This window comes from Python bivittatus, unplaced genomic scaffold, assembly GCF_059951505.1.
Source record: "Python bivittatus isolate LINGU-HERP-01145 unplaced genomic scaffold, Pbiv_v1 ctg000210_np1212, whole genome shotgun sequence".
Taxonomy (NCBI): domain Eukaryota; kingdom Metazoa; phylum Chordata; class Lepidosauria; order Squamata; family Pythonidae; genus Python; species Python bivittatus.
The window spans coordinates 5,883,340-5,898,907 of record NW_028277053.1 but is presented as its reverse complement, the minus strand read 5'-3'; the positions used below and the strand labels follow the sequence as shown (position 1 = coordinate 5,898,907).

At 51.0% G+C, this 15,568-nt stretch overlaps 1 protein-coding gene across 1 annotated transcript in view; it reads left to right on the top strand.

Annotated features, from left to right (window-relative positions):
• Positions 1 to 15,568, top strand: part of RASGRF1 (Ras protein specific guanine nucleotide releasing factor 1) — a 57,123-nt gene that overhangs the window by 36,303 nt on the left and 5,252 nt on the right. Inside the window, exons 9-23 of the mRNA XM_025170852.2 lie at positions 435 to 553; positions 1,253 to 1,413; positions 1,681 to 1,747; positions 2,598 to 2,728; positions 3,012 to 3,094; positions 3,673 to 3,921; positions 5,252 to 5,625; positions 6,199 to 6,324; positions 6,621 to 6,794; positions 7,039 to 7,145; positions 7,261 to 7,373; positions 7,843 to 7,903; positions 9,761 to 9,864; positions 10,232 to 10,316; positions 12,223 to 12,420. Of these exons, the coding sequence (XP_025026620.1) occupies positions 435 to 553; positions 1,253 to 1,413; positions 1,681 to 1,747; positions 2,598 to 2,728; positions 3,012 to 3,094; positions 3,673 to 3,921; positions 5,252 to 5,625; positions 6,199 to 6,324; positions 6,621 to 6,794; positions 7,039 to 7,145; positions 7,261 to 7,373; positions 7,843 to 7,903; positions 9,761 to 9,864; positions 10,232 to 10,316; positions 12,223 to 12,420 (2,152 nt within the window). The remainder of the gene's footprint in view (positions 1 to 434; positions 554 to 1,252; positions 1,414 to 1,680; positions 1,748 to 2,597; positions 2,729 to 3,011; positions 3,095 to 3,672; positions 3,922 to 5,251; positions 5,626 to 6,198; positions 6,325 to 6,620; positions 6,795 to 7,038; positions 7,146 to 7,260; positions 7,374 to 7,842; positions 7,904 to 9,760; positions 9,865 to 10,231; positions 10,317 to 12,222; positions 12,421 to 15,568) is intronic.

Here is a 15,568-nt window from a genome sequence, read left to right as displayed (position 1 = left end):
AAGACAAGTAATAGAAAAGCGATAGGTAAATAGGAAAGAAATTAAAGAAAAGAAAAAAAAGACATGAAGTAGCAGCTTCCAATCTTCTTTACAGCAGTAAATGCATTTATATTTTATCCTCTCACTCTAAAGTTAAATCGTGGATCCCTTCTTTCCATATTCTACCCTTTCTAATGTCCAGTCACTAAGAAATGTAGTTGTTGCCTTTTCCCCGATCAAGCAAGTCAATCTGGCCGTTTCTGCAAATCCTGCCATCTTCAGGATTCCTCCTGAAGACTATTTCAGAGTCTTTCCACCTCTGTGCATATAGAATAACCGTGCTGCAGTATCCATGTACAAAAGCCATCATCCAAAGGTCTTTTCTAGTCATCTGTCCATTAGTCCCAGCAAGAAAAGTTCTGGTTTCAGGCTGACCCTGATCTCTTCCTGTGTAGGATAATGCACGATGAAGTCAGTGAAACAGAAAACATTCGGAAGAACTTGGCGATTGAGCGGATGATTATTGAAGGCTGTGAGATCCTCCTGGACACCAGCCAGACTTTTGTAAGACAAGGTAGCACATGGGACGGAGGGAGCCTTGCAGAGGAAGCTTTCTCTGTCCTCTGGTCACCAGACCTCAGGAAAGAGCTGGAAATGTTCCAGGAAAGGGCCGCCCTGGAGAACTAGAGCGGTTCCAAAAGGGGCTTGGCTGTTCCTCTTGCTCAGATAACCCCAGACCAGGGGCTTGTCCAGAGAAGTTGACGGCTGGGAGATTCAGGACAAGGGTTACTTAAGCTGTGGAATCTGCACTCCACCCCAAGGAGTGACCCGATTCCTTTCCTGGGCTGCCTTGTAAACATTGCCCAGAAATGAGGAACGACCAACCATTCTCCTTAAAGGGCATGAAATTAATCCATGGGGGAAAAGCTCACGAGGGCTACTAGTTAGGTGAGCTATATCTTTCCTTTGATAACAAAGTCTGCTGTTGCATGTCAACAGCTGGGAAGCCCACATGGGAGGGTCGGCGCACTTGCACTCTTGACCTGCGGGACCATTGTGGGAAGCTTTTAGTCCTGTGCTTCTCATGCTCCTCGCCCATCCACGCAGACCCACTCTGAATCCACAGCCCTCGGGCATCGTTTTCAGTTGCACGGTGTCCCCCACCACCAGCTGCCACCCGGGTCTGCACTGCCTGCCGCCTTTATGTGGTGCTTGAGAGGAGCGGATGTCCCCCAGACCAAGCACTGTGGCAGCAGTGCGTCTTCTCCCACAGGGTCCCTCATCCAAGTGCCGATGTCGGAGAAGGGGAAGGTGACGCGTGGACGCCTGGGCTCCCTGTCCCTGAGGAAGGAGGGTGAGAGGCAGTGCTTCCTCTTCTCCAAGCACTTGATCATTTGCACTCGAGGCTCTGGAGGGAAGCTTCACTTGACGAAGGTGAGAGAGGCAGAGCATCAAGCAGCAAGGCTTCTCTGGCGCCAGGGAGGGGCATCTCTCTCCAGCCTCCAAGACTGAAGGTCACACGATACGTATTGAAGCTACTGCACGGCAAGGGGGACTCCCCCACGGCCTTGATTCGATGGCGTGTGTGCCCTGGTGGAGGCCATTGGGTGAACGAGCAGTTTCTCTTTTGTGGGACAGAGGGGGTGTAGCGGAGAGTTTGGGAGCAGTGGTATATGAGAGGCATCCCCATGCTTTTTCCAGAATGGCGGTGTGATTTCACTCATTGACTGCACACTGGTGGAAGATACAGAAAGCACGGATGAGGACCGTATGTACCAAACGGAGAAGCCCCTTTCCCACCCAGCCCAGCCCAGCCCAGCCCAGCCCAGCCCAGCCCAGCCCAGCCCAGCCCAGCCCAGCCCAGCCCAGCCCAGCAGCAGACTTTTGCTCACGCCCCCCGCCCACCCCCGCAATCTCTACCCAGCCCTTAAGGCCACCCCCTGCTCTCTCCCCACTCCCTGCTGTCCTCTCTGGCACTTGCAGCACTGTTCGTCCAGCCGCCCCTTTCCCTCCATAAGCCTGATCGATTTAGGGTCCCTCTCCCAGGGCGCTCAGGATAGGCATACCTGGGAGCAGGGAGTCCAAAGGATCTCCTATCCAAGCAGGGCTCTGATTCAGGCCTATTTTGCCTCAGCAAGAGGGCTGGCTGACCGGCCATTCAACCACATCCCTCAAGGGCCCTTACAAGAGGAGACCAACAGCTTTCCGCTGGCTTTTCCCACCACTAAATGAAGGCTTCTAACAGGGTTTGTCATTTCAAAGCATGCCTCAGTTCATGACATGGGGAGCTGAGCTCCGAAGCAAAACGCGAGCCTGGGCTTGCTGGGGAGGCAAAACTGTTCCCCTGCCCCTCCCTCCAAGCACCAGCTGCCACGTCCCCTGTCACACCAGCAGCGGGAAGGGGGACCACTGCATATTGAAGGAGCTGCCCTTTCAGGCCCCAAAGCTGTCCTTTCAGACCAAAAGGATTTTCCATCAAGATGAGCATCTGACTGCTAAAGCCCCCACCCCAGCTTGCTCCTTGTCTTTCCCTTCTCCCCATCCTCTCTCTTCCCATGACCAGTCTACACTTGATCCTCTTAAATCCTTTCTCTCCCTCCTCAAATATACACTAAAAGGATCGGGGCAAGATGCAGAGCACCTTGACTTCAAGATTGTGGTGGAACCTAAAGACAGCGCACCTTACACCATTATCCTTGTGGCATCATCCAGGCAAGAGAAGGCCGCGTGGACCAGCGACATCAGCCAGGTAAGGAAGGAGGAGTTGAACTACAAAGAGCCACCAACATTCCTGTCAAGGTTAGGGATGTTAGGACCCGAGCCTGTTTTTCACTGTTTTTCAACATGCAAGGCATCTTCTGGAGTAAATCAAAGACAAAGAATCACTTTTGGAGGAGGAAGTAGTTACCAAATGAGCTAACACCTGCAAAATAACACATGTGTCTCCCGATCCATTGGGAAAACCGGCAGAGCACAACCGCTTTCCTTTCCATTCTCCCTGTTTCTGGAAACCTCTTTTCCCTGTGTTTCAGTGTGTAGACAACATTCGATGCAATGGCCTCATGATGAACGCCTTTGAAGAAAATTCAAAAGTCACTGTTCCACAGATGATCAAGTAAGGAATGCAGTTGTGTTCATCTAGAATTGTTGGAGGTACTTTTGGTGCCACCCCAAATTTAGAAGAGCCTCAGTGCCAACAAATCCACCCATAACCCAGGGAGTTGGTACAACAAGTATTTCTGGTCAGGTGCTCTGTTTTGAAAATAGCACAGTGTGCACAGCACTCCAGAAGTACATGAGGACAGGGCAAAAACTATACTTGATTTGATTTCATTAGCAAGTAAACGCAAGTAAAAAGAAATAAATGAATAAACTATATCTGGGTTGCTATTTGTTATTTAATAATATTGTAAACCACTTTGGGATTTTCTGTAAAGAGAAGTAGCATGGAAACATTTTAGAAAGACCTGTTCCCCCTTCTCTCACTTTAAAATGGTGGCAATCTCTTCGGGATGCTGAGGTTCTGCACCTGGGCTCTAAGCCAAAACATCCCACCCAGTTTTCTCTCCAACTCTTGGTGGTTCAGGCCAGAGAGACACTGGTAAGCTTCTATATGTCACCTGCAAAGATACAATTGCCACAGGTGAGCATGATTTGCTATGGTGCCTCTATCCATCCACCCTAATTTTCTAGGTCAGATACCAGCCTGTACTGCGATGATGTCGACATTCGATTCAGCAAAACCATGAACTCCTGCAAGGTCCTCCAGATCCGCTATGCCAGCGTGGGGCGCCTCCTAGAAAGACTGACAGACCTGAGGTTTCTAAGCATTGATTTTCTCAATACCTTCCTGCACTCCTACCGGGTCTTCACCACGGCTATGACTGTGTTGGACAAGCTGATCACAATCTACAAGAAGCCAATCAGTGCAATTCCTGCCAGGTGAGTCTTTGCAAGCCTGTTGGGTGGAGCTCAAAATGGGCAAGTGAGGCAGAGAGGAGGGGGTAGCGGGCGGGCTGCTGAAGCCAAGGAGGGCCACCTGAAACTCCTCTTTGCCTGGGAACCCTAAAGCAGCCATGGAGAAAGAGAGCAGTCAGCGATTAGCTCTGTTCTGGGCTGAGGGACATTTTATAGGGTATCTGAGGTGTCTTGCTTTAGTGGGACATGTGAGCAACCAAGGAGCCTCCTGGCTATGTGTGACCTCTTGACATACATCAGGCCAAGAAATAACCATCTCAAATGCCAGGTAAGATCATTTCCCAGAGAGAGGCAGGGCAAATTCCATATAAAGCAGAGCAACATGATCCAAAACCTCATGAAAACCAGCTCACACTAGTGCTGGTCTGCTTGGGGAAAGGGAAATGCCTTTCCCTGCTGATGGCAAGACTTCACAGCCAATGCCAGGTTCACATCCCTGAGGAATGGGGGCCATGAGCACTGGAGCTGCAACTGAAAACGTCTCATCAGCTCCCTCACTTCAGACATCAAGGATCCAGAGCTGAATCATCCAGTCCTTTTCAGGTGCTTCTTTTGTTGCACCCATTTTTATTGTTGTACTTAAGACACCTTGAATGTTCAACAGAAAGGCAGAACAGAGATTCTGTAAGGAATAAATAAGACAATGTTCAAAAATCCAGAAACAGACTTTGGCTACTCAAGGCCCAGCAGAGAAATTCCCCCCGAGACCAAGAGAACCAGGCCAACTTCTTAAGCCCTAAATCTGTTTGGCGTAAGCAGAGTCCCACCCAGGGGCTTCTCAATGGACGGGCCACCCTTTGTGAGCAGCGTCCAGTATGCTGCGGCCTATTACAGTCCTTTGCTTAGAAAGGCGGTCACTGCATGGCTGCCTCTGGCCTGGGGGAACATAGAACCTGCCTGTGCTGATAAAAGATACTCTGCTGATGTAGCAATGGTGCATCAAAGCGCAGACCTTTGGGGAGGGGTCTTGGCCTCATCCAAAACACCTTGAGTCTGACCTCAGCTCCTGATCCTCTCCAACCAAACTTCCATTCAGCTGATTCGCCTGTATCTCATGGCAAGAACAGACCTGGGGGAAATGGTGGCCCTTAACCTCACGTTTCTGAATTACCTCATTCTGAGTAATTTTTTTTCTAATGGGATTTGGTGCCCACACTATTCTCTTGGGAGATTATGTAAAGTCATCTGGTTTCTGAAAAATTCAGGCAGTTGTGTCGTTAAGAGATGCAACACAGAGAAGCAAGGAGATGCTACACAGTGATAAACAGCTTTGTTCCTGGATGTGTTCCACCAGGTCCCTGGAGCTTTTGTTTGCCAGCAGTCAGAATACCAAACTCCTCTATGGGGAGCCACCAAAGTCTCCACGTGCCAACCGGAAGTTTTCCTCCCCACCCCCTCTGTCTATCACCAAGTCATCCTCCCCAAGCCGGAGAAGGAAGTTGTCCTTGAACATTCCCATTATCACAGGTGGGAAGGCCTTGGAACTGGCCGCATTGAGCTGCTCTTCCAATGGTTATGCAAGTATGTATTCCTCCTCCATGTCACCATTCAGCAAAACCACCTTGGACATCAACAAGCTTTACGTGTCCAGCAGCTACTCCAATAAAATACCTGATGAGGGGGAAGGGAGCACTGAAAAGGCAGAGGAAGCCCTGCTGAACAAGACAGGTAAGTAGGTTCTGGCATGAGGGGGGAATGGGTGGTCAGGAGCCACGTGGCCAGCTTCTGCCAGGAGAAGGCCCGGGGGGGTGTCAGCTTCTGCATTCCGCCCGTCAAGGAGCCCAAGAGCAACTCAGGGCATAGAGCCCTCTCTTTCCCTCACCCATCAGGGTTTATGGGAAGGTGCCAGGTGAGGCGCCCCCTGGAGGAGACATGTGACAGCAGGAATTCATGGCAACCCCCCCCCCGAAACAGGAGACAGGGCCAACCTGTGAAGACCCAGAGGTTTGGGGCTGCAGCCTTCTCCAGTGCAGACCTGGGCACCGCGCAGGTTTTGGATTCCTGGATGCTGCTGGAAGCCTGGGTTAAGTCCTTGGAGGGGGGATTGGGCAAACTCCCCCACCTGAACAGGCCCAGGCAAATGGGTTCTATCCTGGATCCTTGGCCAAATCTCTTGAAACCACAGAGAAGCCAATAAGCATGGAAGGTTCAGGCCACCTTACTTTCAAAGGTCTCCCCCCCCAACTCACCTGGTCAGGACCATTTGGGAGAGATGTATAAAGCTGCCGCTTCATCCACCAGGCTCCGAAGAGTCCACCCGAGAAGATTCCGCCTTTGAGGCAACCCAGAGTGAGGAGGGAGACCCAGAAGCATCACCCACCAAGTCCCCGACCACGCCGAAACCGGTCAGAGGCAAGAACTCTTCAGGTAAATACAGAAGCCGTGGGGAAGGGGTTGGGATGGCCTTTTCCAAGGGAAGCACATCTTCACTCTTAGCAAAAATAAGTGCAAGAGCAACAGGCAGTACCTGCAGGTGGTGCTGATCCTGGCCTCTGTGGCGCAAAGGGTCTCTTCCAAATCAGGACTGTGGGAACCAAGTGGGCCCTTTGTCTGGGCTGCTCTTCTCCCAAGTCAGCAGTGGCTCCTGCTCCTCACGGGGAAGCCCACTGGAGAGACTTCATGGAAGCGGATCAGTCCTCATAAATGGTCTCACCCCGATACAGAGTTCCCTTTGTTCTCCTATAACAACGGAGTGGTGATGACTTCCTGCCGGGAACTGGAGAACAGCCGCAGCAGCGCCCTCTCGGCCGCCTCTGCATTTGCCATTGCCACCGCAGGAGCCAATGAGGGTACACCGACCAAAGAGAAGTACCGCAGAATGTCGTTGGCCAGCCCAGGTGGGAGAAGAGGGAGGGTCCTCTGGGCTGGGTGGTTCCTCCCTTTTTCTGGTCCTGTGGACCTTCTGGGGAGGAGGCCAGGCCATCGCTGGGGCTCTCTTCCAAGGTTCCTCCCAGGGGCAGGGTCGGGGCAGGCCAGCAAGACCCAGCAAATCTATGGGCCCCTTGCTGATCCTGCCTGGGCCCTGTACAGCCAGACCCTTGGGCAGGCCAAGCTAACTCATGCACCTTCCTTGCCGTGCAGGCTTCCCGCCTGACCAAAGGAACAGCGATAAAGAGTTTGTGATCAGGAGAGCAGCGACCAACCGGGTGCTCAACGTCCTGAGGCACTGGGTCTCCAAGCACACCCAGGTACGGCTCGGCAGAGAAAGCCTCCCTTGTGATCGGAGCCCCCAGGTTGGAGGAGGCAGTGCTTGTCAGCCTGGCTGGGCCTCATTATGGCTTGTGAAAAATATTATTTTTATAGGACTTTGAAACTAATGAGGAACTGAAGTATAAAGTGGTCAGCTTTCTGGAGGAAGTGATGCACGACCCAGAACTCCTGACTCAAGAAAGAAAAGCTGCTGGCAATATCATAAGGCAGGTCTTGCAGGGTCGCCATCTCACCGTTGCCACAGATATGGGTCCTAATCGGAGCCAAGGGAGGTGGCACCACGTGGGACTAAGCTGGCCCCTGGGTACTGGTTGCCCTAACTCCTGCAGGATCGTTGGGCCATTAGCTCAGGGCAGGCGCTGGTCACCAGCCTGATCTTCTGATGCCAGTGAGAGGTTTTCTGAGGCTGCCCCATGTTGCTTTGGCTCTTTAGGGTCTTTGAGGGAGGATCTAATATGACCCTCTAAAATAATTGCTACTGTTCCCATCTCTGTCCCTATGGCACTGGATGGAGAAGTTTAGAGCCAGAGAAACCATCTACTTCCAGGCAGCTTGACAGACGCCCCTTCCCCAGAATAGACTGAAGCAATTAATGCCCGGCTGGGGAGCCTTCACCCGGAGTGACCACTGGGAAACTCACTTGCTGCCATTCTCCATGTCCACTTTGCATCTCAGGACCTTGACCCAGGATGATCCAGGAGACAACCAGATCACCCTGGAAGAGGTTCTGCAAATGGTAACGTCTTCCTCTTCTTGCCCAGCTTCTAGCATCCCTCAGGTGGGTCACAAGGGAAGCCTGGGCTCGTCTGGTGTGTTTCCTAAACCAGGAGCCTGTTGCATTTCAGGGCCAGCCTGGAGCCTGGTTGTCCACAAAGCGAGTCCAGGTATTTCCTGTGCAGCAAGGCAGTTGTGGCTTTAAGCTGAAGAGTTAGGGATGGCTGGGGGGCGTCTTCCAAGCTCTCAAAAGGGAAGGTGGCACATGGAACCAAGCTGCAAGCCAGAATATTCACAAAAGAAGCCTTGGCATGGCCTGAGCCCCACTAAGGCCCCAAGAGGAGGGTTTTAGAGAAGAGGAGGCCTGATGAGATCGCCACGATCTCCCCTTCTTGGTGCCCCTTGGGGCAGGGTTAGACCAAACTGGAACCTCTTGGGCCTCAGCCTGAGGCTATTATTGTCCTTCATGATAGCAACCATGTAAGTGGGTCAGAGACCTGAGCAGGACCACACCTGAGCAGGAATTTGAACTCAACTCAGTCTAAACTGGGCAGCACTGCCCTGACTCTTGATTGTAACCCTAACTGCAGCAGGGGTTATCTGCACTGGCCCCAGCACTAGAGGGAACAGAGGTTCTCCCCTCTTCCCGTGCTTGCTTGCTTGCTTTTTTTCTTTCTTCCTTTCTGGCATCTCAGGGCCACAAGGGGCCCGCTTGTTTATATCAGCCAACAGGGCAACTGTTTTGGTCCATATGAAAGGGTGGAGTTGAGAAGATTAAGGAACATAATGGAGACCCTGAGGCTTCTCCACGTGGCCCCCAAATCAGGATAAGTCAGCCTATGTTTGAGATGCTCTTAAGAAGAGAACTGGGCCTCTTAATGCCTGCCAATAACATTTATTGGCACGCCCATGCTCTTCCTGCCCACCCTGGGACATATACAAGCCTTCCAAGCCCTAGAGGAAGAGTCCCTTTTGACTTTCTGGATTTGTCCTGTGTATGACAATCATGGTTCTATCGTAGATAACTGAGGAATCTCAAGCAAGGCATGAATAGATCTAGATGGCTCTGTTGATCTCTTCAAAATATGAGGAACTGAAAGTAGTTTTGAAACGCTTTGTTTGGGCATAACAGAGCAGTAAGATTGAAACGCTAAATGCCTTGTTCTGAATCAGAAGACATCTAATATGGAGTAATGAGCAGCTGTCGGAAATCAAAGGCCCTCTACAGAGAAAGGCCTGGATTTCACTCCTCTGCTTCTGTCTGTTCTAGCCCAAACTGCACCATCAGTCTTTGGTCAAGGCCAATCTTCCTTCCTGCCTTCCCTCCAGGTTTCCTGTGGCAACATCTCCAGTCAGATAGGGGACCAGGAAGCAGGTCAGGCTGGCCCTTCTTAGGACCCTGCAATTGGGCACTTCCCCTCTCCCTTCTTCCTGCCCCCATATGCCACTGCCAGCCGGCCAGGATCAAGGCAGCAGGTGGCTTTTGGGGTGAAATAGTTCACCAAAAGCCATTGCTCTCCTGGCTACACCATGCATTTCGCCTCTTAATTCACTCCCTCCCCCTCAGCTGAATATTTGGTGCTGCTTCCTTCAGATATGGTCTGGGGTGTTCAGGGAGGCACAGAAGTGGGGTTGGAGCTGCAGCCTGTGGATGAGGGTGTCCTACTACTGCCACAAAGTCCCTGTGGCAGCCCTTTGATGATACCGGTTTGTGTTCTGAATTGTCTGGGTAGGCGTTCCCTTTGCTCATCAGGAGCAGGAAGTAGTTGTGTCAGACAGGATCTGGCTCACTCTGGACTCACCATATCTGAGCAGGTTCTTCTGCTTCACCTACATTTGGGGACCCAAACCCAAGCAGCCCCTTCTTTTCCCATTTCAGGCTACAGGGGTCAAGGCAGAACCCTTTGAAAATCACTCGGCTTTAGAAATAGCTGAGCAGCTCACCTTATTGGATCATCTGGTCTTCAAAACAATTCCTTATGAGTGAGTATTGAGTTTCTGAGTAGGGATATTTGACATGCCTTCTCGAAGTGAAGCCAAGCTGAAGAACATGGAATAGCATTCACCCAGGGTTCCTCTGGGTGATTTTGCAAACACAGGTCTGAGCAAAGATGAAGGTGAATGTGTGTGCACACGCACAATTTCCTAGACACCTATCACACTATCACATTCAGTTCTAGGGCTTGTGGGAATAACGTACCCAAGACTGCTTCTCCTCCCTCCTCCACTTGCAAAGAGATATCCATATGGAGGGCCTTTTCCCCAAGTATTTCCTGTGCAGGACAAAGAGGACCAACCAGGGTGAAGTTCTAGATAGGGCCAAGCTGATCCTGAGACCTCTTGTTTTCAGAGAATTCTTTGGACAAGGATGGATGAAGGTGGAAAAGAACGAGCGAACACCATATATCCTGAAGAACACAAAGCACTTCAATGATGTGAGTGCCATTGCCACAGGTCCAAAATCTCACTGGGGTTTTGCAGGGGCAGCTCAGAATTCAGGATTCAGATCGACTTTGCACTTTGCAAGACACGCAGCAACAAGGGACTCCTCTTCCTGCTTGTCCAGATTCACCTTTTCTTAAATGGGTAGAATTGTTCTCCTTTTCCAGAGGAAAATACTTCTGCCTGCTTGAATGAGAGTTGGGAGGTACTAGGGTTCTTTCAGCCCATGTTCAAATGCCCAGAAGATCTGTCCTGGATTTTTAAAAGTCCCTCATGTACAGCATGGCTTACTAAGGTCCACCACCACCACCACCACCATCACTGCAGTGGTGGGTCCCAAGGACTCCTTAGAGGGCAGCTCCTCTGGACAGCTCTCAGTGCTGTACTCCAAGGAAGCAGAAGATGCATTGAAGGGCTGGTCCTTACCTGGCCAGAGAATTCATTCTTCCTTCGGAGAGGACCGTCTTATGAAAAGCAACCTTTCTTTTCGGGGTGATCCTCAAATGGCCCTGCTGGACTTAGAAACATTGCAGTTCAAGAGATCCCTTGAATAACTGGCTGTGAGCATGCTGGGTGACAGTTTGGACAGTTGACCATTCGCTGAAGAAACACCAACCCTTGTAGTAGCTTCGTTTCAAGGCATTTGGTGCTATTATCAGCTGAAGCTAGTTGGTAACTTTGGCCCACGCTACCCCAAGTGACCCAAACTTTCCTGATTCCCAGGTTAGAAGACTGCAAAGCTCTCTTTGCTGGAGGCCTCTGAAGAGAGTTCAGTAGTTTCCCTTGACCAGGAAGTGTCAGCAGCTCAAGTGCCTGTGGGAGCTCAGCACTCCCTGAGGTCAAAGAGGCTTCCTTTCGGGTGCCAGGTAGGGCTGGGCTGGCCATGGACCCTAAAAGCTGCATCAGAAGGCTCTGCTGTCCCCAGGGGAGGCCTTGCCCTCCGGCCCTCGGCTGGAGCCTGCGGAGTGCCAGGACAGGCATTTTCTCAGTGCCCCACACTCTCTTTCCCCAGGAAAGCAGTCTGGTCCCAGGCGTTACACATGCTTGCATTTCGTTGTGCTATGTTGGGACTTGCAGCAACCATAGCAATAATAATGTTTAGCTGCCATTTCTAAAAGAAGTTTGTTCCAATATTGAAATTTTAAGTGTATTTTCATATATTTAAAGTCTTTTGAGCCACTTTTGCAAGGCAAAGTACCCTGAAAAGCAAGTTACACATATTTTACCTAAATCCTACTGGAATGCAAAACCAGGAAATGTTGCTCATGGACCTAACCCAGCCTGCTCTCGTAGATATGCTCTTGTCCACGGCCGCTTCTCCCTGTGAGTCAGGAGCCACCTTTGACCCGGGTGGATTGCTGGCCCTTCTACCCTGCTCCTCTCCCCTCCCCTCCCCTCCCCTCTGCCGTGCCCAGAGGAATCTCCCTTCCCTTGTTTGCTGTCTGTCTCTCTAACTGGAGGAGCTGCCTGGGCAAAGTCTCCTTCATTCTTCATTCTGGTTTTTCTCCTCCCTTATAGTAAAGGTTGGGTGTGAAAAAGAGGATTTTCACAGATAATCTTCATGTATCATTTTATTGCACAACACCTAGTATTTGGGCACTTCATAAACAAGATAAAAAGGTGATGTTAAACTCAGTTTTGGAAGGGTAAAAGTTGTTGGAGGCAATTGAAATCATTGATGAGCCCCACGTGGTGCCTGGAACACTGCCTTGGACTTGGGGGCTCCATTCTGCCCTGGGAGGGATGACTCAGGGGCAGCCCTTGTCCTGCCAATGCACATTGAGCTTCCCGGCCCTCTCCCTTTCCCCCTTTCTCCTTGGAGACAAGGTGGTCCCCTCACCATTTTCAGCTCACACAAACGCTTCCAATGGCGGTAATCTCCACCCCCACCCCCTGCAGATCAGCAACCTGATCACCTCGGAGATCCTCCGCAACGAGGACATGGCTGCCCGGGTGAGCACAGTGGAGAAGTGGGTGGCTGTGGCTGACATTTGTCGGTGCCTGCACAACTACAATGCTGTTCTGGAGATCACCTCGGCCTTCAACCGCAGTGCCATCTTCCGCCTGAAGAAGACGTGGATGAAGGTGTCAAAGCCGGTGAGTGGGCAAGGAGCACTGCTGCCAGAGCCGAATGGACGTGGGTGTTGGGAGGGGTACCGTGCTGTAGAGGCTTTTCTCTGCATCCTCATTCTGCTTTCTGGAAAAGAGGTCCTACTCTCGCGTGTATGCACACGTCAGGAAGTCTAGCCTCCTGGGTTTTGAGCCCCTTTGCAGCTTCAGTTTATTGCTTCCTTCCTGGCAGAGCAGCATTACTTGCCAACTGGACATGTTTGTAAGGGTGCTGCTTATAAACCAGGGTGTTGCTACTGATTGCGTGTAAGCTGACTTCAAAATTGTGGTCCCAAGGGAGAGATGTTGGAAGCAGGAAGCAATCATATATGCAGGGATAGGATTTACTTCAGTTATCCAGAAAAATACGCCAACATCCATCTTCCTCAGCTCCCGGTCAATTGCCATGTCCCTAAGAATTTTAGAAGCTCCCCATTATTCACACCATCAGCATCTTGATCCACAAGTGTGGTGGCCCAAAGGCCCAGGTGCTTCTTCCGCTCTTGCCAGCGTTTCAGCTAATTCAGCTTGTGCGACACACCTGATGGTCCTTGTGCATTGCTGATTCTTACTAGGACCATTTGCTTTATTCCAGCCCAAGAGCCCTTCCCCTTCCCCATCATTGCCCCATTCCTCCAAGGAGGAATCCAGGCTACCCTCTCCCATCTTGATGGAGCTCATCCAGGTCTAGCCACGAGAGCCCCCCCCCACCCCCCGCCACCATCAGGAGCAGAATTCACCAGTCACCTGCCCGTTGTAGTTTGTTTATTCAGCAGCCTGGTCACATTGATGCTGGGGAGCAAACAGAGCCTCTGGCAGCAGACCAGGTGCACTTTGGCTGCAGTCAACTCATCGGGCAAAGCTTTCTTTTTGCAGGGCTGCTTCAGATCCCTCGCAGTGCCGGGAGAAGCCCCTCATGCAGGGTCCTCAGCAGCTTTCTGGCCCAGAACGAGAAGACCATTTCCTTGACCTCTAAAGAATCTCTTACTCATTGCATTTTCTCTCTTAATTGTTCTACTTCCTGGACTCATTATTTGATTGCCTGCACTTCACATTCCCGCCTGCATTTGTCTTGCTCCTCTTTCTCCCCACCTGCCTGACCAGCTTGCAAACCATTTGTTTCCCCTTCACAGCGGATTTATACACCTCACAATGTTTCCCCAACAGTTGTTCCACTTCTTTCAAAAGGACAGCAGCATCCCTGGGCATCTCTGGTTCCCCTTCAGGGATTGGCAAAGCTTCTCCCTTGCAGTGCCCTTTACCCATCTGGTAGTTCCTGGCTCTACCTTGTGCACAGATGTTTTGGGGGGGTGCCCAACTTTCACAAGGGGTTGCACTGCCCTTCTTGCTCTGTTCACACGCTCTCTTCTTTAATTTGTCCCAGTGCCTGGGTTTAGATCCCAACAAGTATGTCACATCAAGTATGTCTTGATCAAGATTCTCATGAATTTGATACTCTCCTGCCAGATGTTTCCTGTCCTCCCGCCTTTGTGTCATTTGCAAGTTTGCATATTTTCACCAAGTCACTTATAAACAACACCGAGCCCAGAACGCGGCCTTTGCAGTCCAGCACCCAACACTTCCTTGTGGCTCGATGTGGAGCCACTGATGCACCCTCCCTGGGTACTGCTGGTCAGCCAGCTCTGGGTCCACCTAACGATAGCAAGGTCCAGCATTCTCCATTTGCCAGCTTCTCTGTTAAGTCCTCATGAGAGATTTTGCCGAGGTCAAGATGAACTACAACAGCCAATTGTTTTTATTCTCGATAAACACACGCTGCCTCTTGCCAAGCAAGGCGTTCTTCTCTAAATGCTCCCACACCAAGCTGTCTGTAGTTCGCTGGTCCTCTTTCTGGAGCCAGGAACGTCTGCCTTTCTCCAATTCCCCGCATCCTCCAGACCTCTCAAGGCTCACAGAAAAGGGTGTCAAGGCTCCTTCCAGATGAAAGTTTAACCCCATTCATGGCACCCAGGTGCTCCCTGACCACCCCTTTCCTTACTTGGGTCGCTGCAGTGAAGCAAAGCGGGAGTTGCTCCCCTCTCTCCATCTTACTGAGCTCCCACCCCAAGCTCTTCTTGTTGCTTTCAGTTCCCCTTGGGAGCCTAAGTTCCTTTTGCACTTTAGCATTTCTAAATTTCTTTCTACAGCTATGAACTACTTGGTGTAGCAAAAGCATCTCTTCTCCTGAGAGCCATCTTTTGTTGCATCATCTTAGAAATCTTCCTTCGGGTTGTCCCATGTTCCAGAACAACGCTTCTGCCTCCCTCTCTGGTCTGTTAGAGTGGATCTCATGTGCTTGATCTTTCTTATGTGCCCAGTCATACCTTCCCACTGAGATCCAGCACAAAAAAGAGAGAGAGATGCACATATCAATCTATTGGATAACTGCTTAGCAACATGGCAACATTATAAATGCATCTTCACCACAGGGTTCCATGTTGACGGAACTGCTTTTTTGTCTCCATCTGTGGAAAAGCAGAATATTTCTGCTGTATCAGAAGCAGCCTGGCTAAGTAACTGCACTCTCAGAGGAGGCATTTGTTTTGCAATTCAGCTGCCTAACTCATAGGACCTGTGGAGGGTCCAGATGGCAGTGATTTCCACCTGCAGGCTCTTGTACTTTCCCACAGCTACACTGATCTTTTCTCTTGCCAAACACACCCCAAAATTTCAAAGGAGAGAGGGAACCAGGCTCTCCAAAATTTAACAACTGGCCATGCCCCTTCTCTGGCTGGTTGTGGGCCACCCAGCATGCCGTTTCAAAATCCCCAATGTGTGTATGGTCCCAGAAGACTGAGGCCCCTGCTGATAGCAGCCTCCACCCACTGGATGGGTAGAGAGGGAAAGGAGGGGCCGCCACTAAACAGAGAATGGCGCTTCCCCCTTCCAGAACCTCCCAGGTGGGGCTGTTGCGAACCAGCGTGAATTCCTCCCTCTCTCCCTCTGCTCTGGCCTTGGTCACTTGTTCCTCTCCCCAACTGGCAAGGACCACCAGGCCCCAGGGGGGTTAGTGGGTTGGGGGACCCAGTCAGTGTGGCTTAGAAAGCCATGAATTGTGGGTAGGGAATGTGTCAAGGAAACCATTGTGGCTTGCTAGGCAAGCTACAGTTAAACCACTTGATTTGATTTGAACCCA